Source organism: Maylandia zebra, linkage group LG14 (assembly GCF_041146795.1).
Source record: "Maylandia zebra isolate NMK-2024a linkage group LG14, Mzebra_GT3a, whole genome shotgun sequence".
Lineage (NCBI taxonomy): Eukaryota > Metazoa > Chordata > Actinopteri > Cichliformes > Cichlidae > Maylandia > Maylandia zebra.
Genome location: NC_135180.1, coordinates 24,499,227 through 24,511,362, shown reverse-complemented (window position 1 = coordinate 24,511,362; position 12,136 = coordinate 24,499,227). Strand labels below are relative to the sequence as shown.

Genomic DNA, 12,136 nt, shown 5'->3' with positions numbered 1-12,136 from the left:
ACTAAGGACCATTTTTAAATTGTATCTTCAGGCATTTTTTTATTAGCAGCCTGTCACAGAAACATATTTTGTGGTTCAATCAGTGAAAATATTGGAAAAATATTTAAGATAAAACAGTTTGAAAGCCACTAAATACTAGTTTAGCACCAAAAAGGTGATTGAAACCTCAGCAGGGTATGAAGTGTGTCCTTACAAATTTAAGTAAATTGGACAAATGTAGAGCAAAAGAAGAAGTGAGAGGCCTAAAATGCTATCAACAGCAGATCACCAGCCACGTCATGAAAAACACATCCTTAAGATATGCTGCCAAGAAGCCACCCTTAAAGTGTTCCCCTACTGGATACCATACAGAACAGTAGACACAGCTAAAATTCTGGGTTAATTCCACTTCATTCCTGACTTGCAAAATCGTGACAATCACAGTCATGTGAAACATAAAAGGAACCACAACAGTCCATCTGACTTTTCTATTTTTATTAATCACGCACCCATAGATGCAAATATACTAATACTGCCCCAATAAGTTACATTTAAATAAAAGACATATTCTGTTCATTTCTCCCATGTCACACAACAACAAACCTATAAGGTAAAAAAGATGCAGTTTAACATGTTTTTTAAAAACCTGATTCAATGTTTTTTTTAATCTCCTGTAAATATTACAGGATTATCGTCTCCGACTTCATCCAGAAGGAGGATTAACCAACACTGTATAGAAAAATTAAATCACTTCTGTACATTCAGCTTGTGACTGGAGGTCAGCCATGAAAAAAAGGAGTATTTCTACAGGTGTAACTGGAGGATTTCTCGACATAAATGGAATATGCAACACACAGCACAGATTACAAACAACCACTGGGAGTCCCCCAGTACCTCACTAACTTCACCCTACCCATTACTTTGTTAGATACAACTTGGGAATTAAGGGCCTACATACCCCGGAGACATACACTTAAAATAAATCCTCATCTGATAGTTCCATCCGGATATTGTCTGTTTTATCCTCTCTGTACATAAAAGGGCGAACAATAGCTGAGGTACAGAAGATGCCACAGTGGGTGACAAGCAGATGTGTTTCAGAAAAACTTTGAATGGAGCCGCTCTGTTTCCACTGCTCAGCTGGATTGAGGATATCAGCAAGTCTAAAACTTTAACAGGTCCAGACTGTAACAGTGACAGACCCCTAACTGAGTGTTGCTGGCCTCCAGGAATCTACCTTGTGATTCCTGTGGTTCAAAATTATCTGAAATTTTAGTAAACACTCTTATTTGCTTTCTGGTGCAGAGTCAGGAGCATTCATACCACTCTGGCAGCTGCAGCCAGCCTAGCCGTATCCACAGGTGACAGAAAGCTTCTACGCTTTGGTTTTTCTGCATACTAATTTACAACAAAACATTTAGCAGTTTTACATTTATTGTTCAGAGACGAGAGTGGCATTAAGCTTCTCATCTTACTCTCTCCAAGAAAGCAAATAAACGCACAACCCAAAAATAACAAACTTGTCAAACTCAGCAGTGTTCAAAGAGGTTAAGAATGAAAGCTTTTCATGTGCATTTCTATAATCAGAGCTATCGCCATCTGGTGGCTTTCTGATAGAATGCAGGTTTTTACTCAAAATATTTTTATAGAACAATTGTGGATACAGTTAACAAAAAAGAAAGGAAAAGAAAAACAAAGGGAAACGCGTCACCCTCGGCAGAGGTGGGTAGTAACGAGTTACATTTACTCCGTTACATTTACTTGAGTAAGTTTTTGAAAAAAATGTACTTTTAAAGTACCTTTTTTGCACGATACTTTTTACTTTTACTTGAGTACATTTGTGAAGAAGAAACGGTACTTTTACTCCGCTACATTTGCAAAATTTGACTCGTTGCTTTTTAAAAAATAATTAGTTTAACACATTAGATAACATGCCACCAGTGGAGTTTCCGGTAACTTTTTTACCAATCAGATGTGGCCACGCAGTCACATGACCAGTTTGAAACTGTGGCGGGCAGAGAGACCCAAGCGTTTCAAAGTAGCGGACACACGGAAAGAAGAAACATTAACAACATGGCAGAGCCTTCCCTCCCCATCTCCAGCTGCCTCCCTCTTCCCGCTCCACCACAACCACCCACACATGCAGGACCTTGGAGTAGGGGTATGTCACCAGGGTGCAGAGGAGGCTACCCCCCCTCTGTCCCCTTCTGGCTGCCTCTGCCTCAATTTTATCCCACAACTTAGACATTCACATTACTCACACTCTCATTACACATACATATAGGATCTTGGGGGTGGGCACGATACACGGAATCCAAACTACCATCAGGGTGTACACCTCGCCCCTGGCGTCGTTGCCCACCTCTCAATGTTAAATACACGTAGACATTGAGGGCTAGCAGGAGGGACTATGCACTTACCTGCTGCTCTCTGGCAGGTAGCTCCATGCTCTCCTGGGTTTTAAATGCACCTTAGAACACACATGCATCAACACTACATATGAGCGGGCGGAGGGAGGTTTAGAGTCTTCACACACCCCCGTTCTCTGCTGCCTGTTGGAGCGGGGGGGCTAGGAGGAGTTGGCCGTCCGACTGCGGTCTGGAGTGTGGGGCCTCCCTGCTGCTGCGGAGTCGGGGCGGTCTGCCTCCCCCCACCGCAGGGAAAAGGGTAACACCACCTGGGTCTGGGTGCAGTTCCCCCCCTCCAGGGGCAAGGGTACCTAGACCCGGGGCTTAGAGTACGCTTGGGGAGTGTGATCGTGTGTACAGCGTCTCTTTATATTTGTCTCCACGTTGGTTGAGTGTGGAGTAAGTGCATATGAGAGCATGAGGGTGGGAATGGATGTTTGTGTCTGTGTGTGCCTGTATTTCTGTGTCTATATGTCAGGTTGGGTATCAGACGCCACCTCTCTGGGGACATCTCAGGCCCTCCAAGGTTTGGAGGCCTATCTCCCCCCACCACTCCCCCTGCCAGTGGCGGACTCCCTCAGACATCGGTGCGTTGGTTGTTCTTTGTGTCTGGGGATGGGCGTCCAGGTACACACCGGCTCACTCCTTGGCGGCCGTTTATCGGGGCCTGGAGCCTGGGGCTCGGTCGGGCCACTTCGGAGGTGGGGTGCCCCCGGCCTCTCGGCCTGGGGCTCGGTCACTCAGGCGCGGCTGCCCCTCTGTTGGTCTTCCTTGGTCTCTTGTGTTCTGGGGGCCTCTGGATGTCTGGAGTGTTGATCTCCTCCATACCTGCTTCATGCCCTGGAGGACGGGGCTGTGGCTCCCCCACACCCTCTAGCAGATCATTACATGAAGGAACCTTTTAAAAAAACAAGCGCGTCCATGCTCACAGGTGTACACACGGGTGATCACACCCACAAACTACACCCTTTTTGGCTCCTACCTCAAAGCACACTGTGTTCTGTTGATCTTATGTGCTGCACAATAATGTTTAATATTTAGTATTTACTGTCATATTCCCATATATCATTGTGATGTTGTTTATTCTATTACTCTTGTTCTCTTCTGCTTGTTTTCTTTTTTCTTTCTCAGCAGGTGATCCAGGTGATCGATATATGCATTTTCTTTTTCTTTTTTTTTCTGCCCGTTCTTTTGGTTTTTGTTTTTTGCCCTTCTCCCCTGTCCCTCTTCTCAGCTTGTTTCTCTTTCCCTCTTTCTTTCTCCCCTTCTTTCCCCCAGTCAAGTCTGTCCCGTATTCAGTAAGTGAAAATAAAATAAACAATAAGAGGTGAATCAAATGGACCATTACGGCAAGGCTGGGATGGTCAATTTGGTAAAGTAAATCCGTTGGGCATCTTTCTTTGCCTTTAGACAATAATTCTGATGGCAAAAGAGCCAAACGGGACAGGCAAAAGAAAAAAAAAAAAAAACAAAACAAAAAAAACATGGCAGAGCCAGTCATCTACGCTAGAGCGGGGCGGATCTAGAGAAATTTTCTTAGGGTGGCATGAGGGTGGGAAAGGAATCAAATGGGGTGGCAAAATCAAAGCCTTTTTTTTCCCAAACACATATGCAGGTGGTTACATATGGTTAGAATAATTCAAATGCATATAAATATAGTCTAGAATTTAATTATTCTCTGTAGCCCACATAATTAAACACTTTAGTTACATAAAACATGTGAGTTTTGATTGTATGTACTGTATAGCCTGTATAATAAATAAATATGTAGCCCAACAAGTATAAAATCCAGAAAGCTACACAACATGGGGCGGTTCATTTACAAACACAAGTCTAACTTAAGTTTCACACTGTTTTTTGTTAGAAAACAATCACATTGTTAGATGCTTAAATTACACAATATGTCAGAAATCTGCACTGTCATGAACAAAAATGTAAACCTAATTTTTCATGATTTGTTGGATCAACCCACAGAGGTCTGTAATACAACAGCCGTTTTTGACTCCTTTTGAGTTTATGTTTGTATTTCACCCTCAAATTGTTTCATTTTATTTTTTCCCCCTTGCCTTGTTTGGTGTCATTCTTTTCAGCTCAACTGAATTTAGTTGTTTTTTTCACTGACATACTGCATTAGTATTACTGATCTGAAATCACACAAATAACTTAAAATCCTAGTAGTATTTTTTTTCTGTAAAAAAAAAAAACAGTAAATGTTTATAACTTGAAATGCAAATATAAATTGTACATTTTGTAAACATATACAACTATTTATCTAAAAATGCAGCCAATACACCTGCTGTTTTTTTTCTTCATTTTGTACAACCATTTAAAAATATTACTAAAACTAAAATGAGAGAACAATCAGGTTTCGCAATAAGATGCCCCACAAATGATGTGTGCCAGTAAAAAAAAAACTTTGTCCACCAAAAGACAGAACAGCGCAGGGATAAACCTGCAGGCCTGACAACAGGTGTATCACTCCGCTGGTTTTCTACTTAGTGACAGTGTTTACACTGCAATGTGCTTTTGTGACATTCATTAGTGCCCTCACTGACACACAAAACAAAACGACTACACAACAGAACAACTACACAAGACAACACAACACACTAAGTAAACACTCCACACTAAACGTCACAAATCTCCCACATCTAAAAACTCTCTCTCTCACTCGCTCGCTCTGTCTCGCTGCCGTTACCGTCACTCCTAAAACTTTTCCCTCTTCCTAAACAACCAAATCCCACGTGTTGACTGTTTTTTTTAATTGGTCGACATGGTACATTCGTCCACCGATAGGAAAGAGGTGGCTCAGGAGAACTCAGCCATCAGTTTGCTGTGACAGCTGGAGGCTCAGCTAAGCCCGCCCAGCATCCTGCTCCATCAGCTGAATCCATACAGCCATCACCTGTCTCCACTGGGAGCTCCAGAGAGCCCTCACAGCCACCTGGGTTTCCCACATCAGCTGGAGTTGTAGCCCAGCATGTCCTGCATCCTGTCACGCTACCACCTACAAAACCACCTGCAGCTGCTACGCCACCAGCTCAACTGCCTGCATCTGCCATGCCGTCATCTGCTCAACCGGCCGTGGCATCCACACCGTCGCCTGCAGCTCTTCCATCTGAATACACCATCACCGTCTGCCATTTCTACGCCCATGCCTGGTCCTGCCACACCTGGTTCCACCTCGCCTGGTCCCGCCATGCCTCAGGCTGAGGTCAATGCGTTGTTTGGACTAGCCACTGTCAGGCCTGCCCCTGCCAAGCCACGTCCAGTGTGCCAAGCCGCCCGAGGGTCATCGCCTGTGCCCGCTTTGCCATCGCCACTTTCCCCATGGTCGGTCTCCGGACCTGCTTTGCCACAGTTGCTGCCGCTGGCCCCGCAGTTGGCCTCTCGAACTGTTTCATTATAAACACTGTCGGTCGGTCAGTTGACTGGACGTAGTTGCGGTTGCTCTCATTGTGGTGTACTACACTGAAGCTAAGTCTACTCCGAAGCCAAAGTACCAGTACACCAAGAAACCCGGCCCTCAGATCACGGTGCACAGAGGCCTGACAGATTTTCCACTCACACTTATTTTACACAGAGCCATTTGGAGAAAAAGGCCATGCAGGAAGAACTGGTTTACCTGGGCCACCTTGCATCAGTGGGCTATGGGCTTCATCTATGGGCTTAAAGGGAGAAAATGGTATGCACTTTAAAATGACTTTATAAGAATCAGAATCAGAATCAGAATCAGAATACTTTATTGATCCCTGGGGGAAATTATTTTTGTTACAGTGCTCCATTTTAAACCAACATTAAGACAAGACAGACAATACGCTAACTAAGAATAGTACAATATATACATATATATACATACATACATACATAAGTCACTCATAGATAAATAGTTGGAAAAGAAACATGTGTAGCTGTAGCAGCAAACAGTGTGTTAAGTGGATGCGTTGTACAGGGAGATGGCCACAGGCAGGAATGATTTCCTGTGTCGTTCAGTGGTGCTTTTCGGTAATCTCAGTCTCTCACTGAACGAGCTCCTGTGACTGACCAACATGTCATGGAGTGGGTGGGAGGTGTTATCCAACATTGTCTTTATCTTGGACAGCATCCGCCTCTCCGACACCACCTTGAGGGAGTCCAGCTCCATCCCCACAACATTGCTGGCCTTACGGATCAGTTTATTAAGTCTGTTGGCATCTGCGACCCTCAGCCTAAGAAAGGAATATTTTATTATGCTATTTACTCATTGGCCACTTTATTATTTAGGTATGCAAACATAGTCAAGACAACCTGCTGAACTTCAAGCTGAGCATCAGAATGGGGAAAAAACGATTTAAGTGACTTTAAGCATGGCATGATTATTAGTGCCACATGTGCGAAATAACCACTTGTAACAACCAAGGTACGCAGAAGAGTTTCTCTGAGTTCACAACACATCAAACCTCGAAGCAGATGGTCTACAACAGCAGAAGACTATACTGGTAATCTGGGTTGGATCTCCTTTTGCATTCAGAATTGTCCTTATTCTTCATGTCATTGATTCAACAAGGTGCTGGAAACATTTCTCAGATATTTTGGTCCATGTTGACAAGACAGCCACAGACAGACACACAGTTGCTGCAGATTTCTTGAAAAGTACTTAATGTCAGGTTCTAGAAACCAGTTTGGGATGATTTGACTTTTGTGACATTATACATACATACATATATACATACATATATACATACGTATGTACGGACGGACGGACAGACGGTTTTTACACACCGGTTCTTTAGAAACAATGACAGTAAAACCTAGGGATGGACCGAGCCGATATACAGTATCGATATCGGTCTGACCCTGACCTAAATTACTAGATCGTATATCGGGGAGAAAAAAAAAAGTAATCCGATCCATTAAATATCACAAAAGCACCTCAAAAAACTTGAGACATGGAGTAACCCATGTAGTGACCTTAGCACGTCGGAGCATTATGCGTCATCTGATAAAGCGGCTGTTGAGTGCGAGACCTGTCAGCGGTCTGGAGTTCACACTGAAAGCATTTGGAGCCTCGCCACATGCTGCCAAACCAGGTGTTGTGCCAAGGTAGTTATCCCAGACAAAATTTGTCCCCCTCTGCCCACAACAGAGTGAACAGCAGTGGGCTGAGCACACATCCCTGAGGGGCTCCAGTGCTCAGTGTGGTGGTGTTGGAGGTGCTGTTACTGATCCGGACTGTCTGAGGTCTCTCTGTCAGAAAGTCCAGGATCCAGTTGCAGAGGGAGGTGTTCAGGCGCAGCAGGCCTAGTTTTCCAATCAGGTGCTGAGGAATGATTGTGGATGGAGACGCTCAGAGACTGGAATGGAGCGTATGCCAACAGTGAGGACGACAGCATCTTCTCTGGATTTCTGCTTTACTCAGACAAGCCGTGATGCACACTTTGTGTTTACTATCACAAAGTCTGAATACTGGTGGTGCTAGTGTACATGCTGGTCTGCACGTCTTCTATTATTGCCTAGCCTCTTCTTAAGAAGGGATAGTACTCGCCACACAATAATGCTGCTGCAGATTAGCGCTCCAAAGTTTTGATTGACACCACCCTAATTAAATATAATGGTTAAATACAGTCCAATGTTTTTTAAGATAGTGAGTAAAGCATCCCAAGAAATACCACTGAGTTAATTATTGGAAGATGGCATTCACAAGTAGTAAATAAATGAATCTCCTGTTATCCAGACAGAAGAAACTAAGTTTTTTTTAAAATGATAAAAGTGTAAAAGTTCAATATTTAGCATAAAAAATGTATAATTTATCCAACATTTTTGTGCACATGCAGTGCCTCCTTATGTTAAAGCATCCTAATTAAAAGTAGCAGCAGTAAGTGAGAGATCGTGCAGAAGTTTATTATTCAGCTACCAACGCAAAAGATAAAGCACAAAAATATGATCAGTGCTGTTTATCTATTTGTCAGCAAGATTACTGTGTTCCTCTACTGATTCCTTCAGTTAACCTTCAAGTCAATGCCCTGACCCAGTGTCACCCTTGCCTCATTTGCATGAAATGAAAAAGCTCCTTCCTTTTGGGTCCTACTTTTTTCTCACGATTTAACTGCTGCTTCCTTTTTAGTTGTTTTCACCTATAATGACCTAAGTTGTGTGAACATGCATGCAAAAAGTGTTAAATAGAAAAGACAAATGTGTTCAAAATAGTCATCACCGACAGCTGCATCTTAATGTAAATCTGTCAAAATATGACTGCACCCCTGTGTCTTATGAAACCAGTGATTGTAATATATAAGAAGTTCTGCTCAAATATGGAGCAGTAAAAAGAAATTGTGTTCACAGAAAATAAAATCCAGCAGTACATAACATTTTTTAAAATGCTTTATTTGATTTTAACATGTATGTGTTAGATATCTCCAACAATTCTGGTACAGCACTTGATGTTTGTTAACTGGAAATAATTCAAAAAGATAAAAATTGCACAGTTCAGTACAGAACTGTGACAATGACGCAGCGTGATTAGTAGAGGGGTTTGGTTTGTAATGTATGCTACGTTGTCACAGAGAGGCTGTGTGGCACCCTGAGTATTTTAAGTGTTAAAAAAGTCTCAGAATTTGATGAACTTCTTTTAATGTGCGCCCCAATCACTTTTTTTTTTTTTGCTTTTGTTGTGACAATAGTTGACATCATAACACAGAGTGAAAAGCTCATTTCCTCCCACCTGATTTGATGCTAAGGCGATATTTAGTTCCGCCAGTAGGTGGCAGTGGCGGATCACACAAATGAGTGACTGACAAAGTAATCCCTTATAAAAGTAGTAATCAGTTACCATCAGTAACACACAACTGCTGTTTTGCTGCGTTTCAGGTGAGAGCGGTAGACGAGCAGTATATACATTTATGTAAAATTGATACTTATTTAAAGTAACGTGACCAAATAAGGGGGTTAATTCAGGTTATCCTTGGGTAACGCTAGTAACGTGGGTGCGCTAGCTAAATGATGTTTCTCTCCTGCATTAGCCTGTAACTGTGTTGTTTCATCAGAAATATGATAGAAAACAATTAGCTGGTTTCAGTGAAAGTTATAAGAAATGTTTTGGTAAACCAGCCAGTACATCTTATGTTGTGGATGTTTACTGGTGACTGGTTTACTGGTTTATTGTCAATTAGTTACTATGTTTATGTCCCCAGACATGTCATCGGATTCCTCAAATGGATTTGCCTGATCTTGAGTTGTAGCTGAGTCAAAATCCTGGTCTGTAGTCAGCAAACTGGTTGGGACTGCTTGTGAAGTCAGTGGAGGCGCTTGTGATGGTGTGCTCTTTACTGGAGTGAACTGGATCGGCTGGTGAGAGGAGAGGTTAGGGGAGGTTGGTAATGAAGCAGCAGCAGGTGGGAAGTCATCTGTGGCTGAAGCAAGGCGAAATACTGGCCTTTGTCCAGGATGAAGAGGTGGCATCTTCTCAGGTTCTGTTGGGTCAGAGATGAGATGGCCTCTGAGGCTGTGCAACTGTTACACACAAAGTATCACATTTTTAGCAGTCCATTAGGAACTTTGGGGCTTATCGGTGTAGAACAAATGCTGGGGTAAATTTAAATTTAAATACCTCTTATTTGTCCAAAGTTTTTGGGTTCACTGGACTTCGAGAGGCCCAACTGAGGCACCCTGGCCTTGCAGCTGTACAGCCCTGGAGTCTGTTTCACTACATTATAGTTGTCAGAGGTTGCAGGTCCCAGTCGCCTGTTATTTTTGTAGAAATAGAAGTCTATCGGAGGGGCAGGAGCAGGGGCGTTGTACTGCACATGGCAAATGAGCTTCATCCTCTTTAGCTGAGTATCATAGTTGGGGATGATCTTCAAAACTGGCTGTGACAGAACCTCTGTGACAGAAGACATTGATTTAATTTAAGGAAAAAAAAAAGTGGTAGGTCATGAGGCTAAGAATATTTATGTTCAATTGTACTAACAGGAATAACTTAACATTGTGGGAAATATGGGCTTTCTTGCTCAGCATTAAAGGAGAAGGTCTATACACACCAAGTTTAGCACTACGTGTAAAAATGGATCACATCTCTCAAAGCATGCTGTCATTCCTTTAACTACACCACACCTAAGATAAGAACACACAATTCTGTGTAATCTCACCTAAGATCTGTACATGAGCACCAGCAGAAATGACAGAGTGTGTTTGTCCCATCACATCCCAGGAAGCCCTGCAAGAATATACTCCTAGGTCCTCAAGGCTCAAGTTGGTCAGATAGAAATCTGGCTTGTGACCGTTTTGTCTCATTACTTCAACGCCATCTTTGTACAAAATAATCTCTTCAAGTCGGGGGTTCCCTCTGACACGACATGTCACCTCCAATGTGCTCCCGACAAGTTGAGGATGTCGTGGGACTTGCAGAATCGCCCAGCCACCTACGGAAACACCACAGAGTTACCTCTGAATAACTTCCAATCTTACATTAGTAAAGCAATGGGAGAAATTCACTAATTTCCTAACATTTAATGTAACAACATCTAACAATAATGCGTAATGCTACAATGCAAGAAGGGGAGGTTAAGGTACTCTATAATACAGCCTGCACCCCTGATATACTGTCTAGTTATAACATAAGGTGGGGAAAAGATACCACATAAGTACAAAAAACCCCAAACAAAACAAGTCCTTGTTGTACCAAATTGACATTTTAAGTAGAATTATAGAAGATTTATATGTTAAACCCTAGAAAGTCACAGTATAAGTTGCAGGCTGTATTAAGAAGTGCTGCCATCACTCACAGCATGTCTTAGATGAGCTGCACAGAAAACCTAAAGTTGAAAAGAAGCTTATAGATGTTCAATGCTCCAGTGTTAGGATTACACAGGAAGAAAGAAGCCTAACGTGCAAAGCAATTTTATTTCTTTCATGCAGACAAACAGATCTTACCGTCCACCTTGAGCTCCACAGGGACACTTTGCTGGGTGCGAATCTTTCCCACCTTCGTGTTTCTTATTCCTTGGCAGTAGTATTTCCCGCTCTCTTGAACTTTGGTATTCAACAGATTTAATTCCTGCCCAGTCTGTGAGAGCTCCTCAGAGCCCCTGAACCACAGGTAGGTCCAGTTAGACCTGTGCACATCAGGAATACTGCATCTCAAGTGTGCTCTCTCCCCCGAGAAGATCCTTGAATGTCCTGACACCAACTCGATGTTGGCTCTGAAAGACGTCTCAGTGGGAACTGCAGAAAAAAAGAAGAATACGTTTAAAGGATCTATTTTGGTAATGAGTGTAAATCCTGAGATCACTTCTAAAATAATATCTGTGCAAATTGAAAGTATATTTGTAAAGAATATTTGGTTCATACCATGAGACACTACAATCTGTGAGAGTGCTGAAAAAACTGAAAGAGAAAATAATCAAGTTTAAATGACAGTTACATCAGGTCAGTATGTAAAAGTACATTTTCATTAAATGAGCTGAAGAAAACTCACCAAAGAGAGAGATGAGCTTGTCCATTTTGGAGACTCTTCAAGAAACAGAAGCCGATCGAGTATTTATTCATTTTCACTAAAAGGAGAAGTGAAAATGCTTCTTCCCCCCCTCGGGGTGTAACACATGAGGACTTCATCTTTTCCAAACAATTTTCTACCGTAGGCTAAAATTAGTTTCATGGTAAACCACATCATGTGGCAAATTAAAGAACTTCCCTCCTGTATCTGACCCCTGTTAAATAGCTCTGATATGTTGCACAGTTCTCCCCAACAACACTTTTTTTCTTCTTCTGATTAA

At 42.4% G+C, this 12,136-nt stretch overlaps 1 protein-coding gene across 2 annotated transcripts; it reads right to left on the bottom strand.

Annotated features, from left to right (window-relative positions):
• Positions 1-8,741: 8,741 nt before the first annotated feature.
• On the bottom strand, positions 8,742-11,884 carry LOC106674944 (low affinity immunoglobulin gamma Fc region receptor III-B). Of its 2 annotated transcripts, none has more exons than XM_024805026.2 (6): positions 11,839-11,884; positions 11,712-11,747; positions 11,295-11,585; positions 10,511-10,783; positions 9,973-10,245; positions 8,742-9,835 (listed from the first exon to the last, which is right to left on the bottom strand). In XM_024805026.2, the coding sequence occupies exons 1-6, from the start codon at positions 11,861-11,863 to the stop codon at positions 9,528-9,530; spliced, it is 1,206 nt and encodes a 401-aa protein (XP_024660794.2). In that variant the 5' UTR covers positions 11,864-11,884; the 3' UTR covers positions 8,742-9,527. The 2 variants fall into 2 exon arrangements, with proteins under 2 accessions (XP_024660794.2, XP_014263993.4); XM_014408507.4 differs by having other exon boundaries at positions 9,722-9,875.
• Between the last annotated feature and the right edge of the window lie 252 nt (positions 11,885-12,136).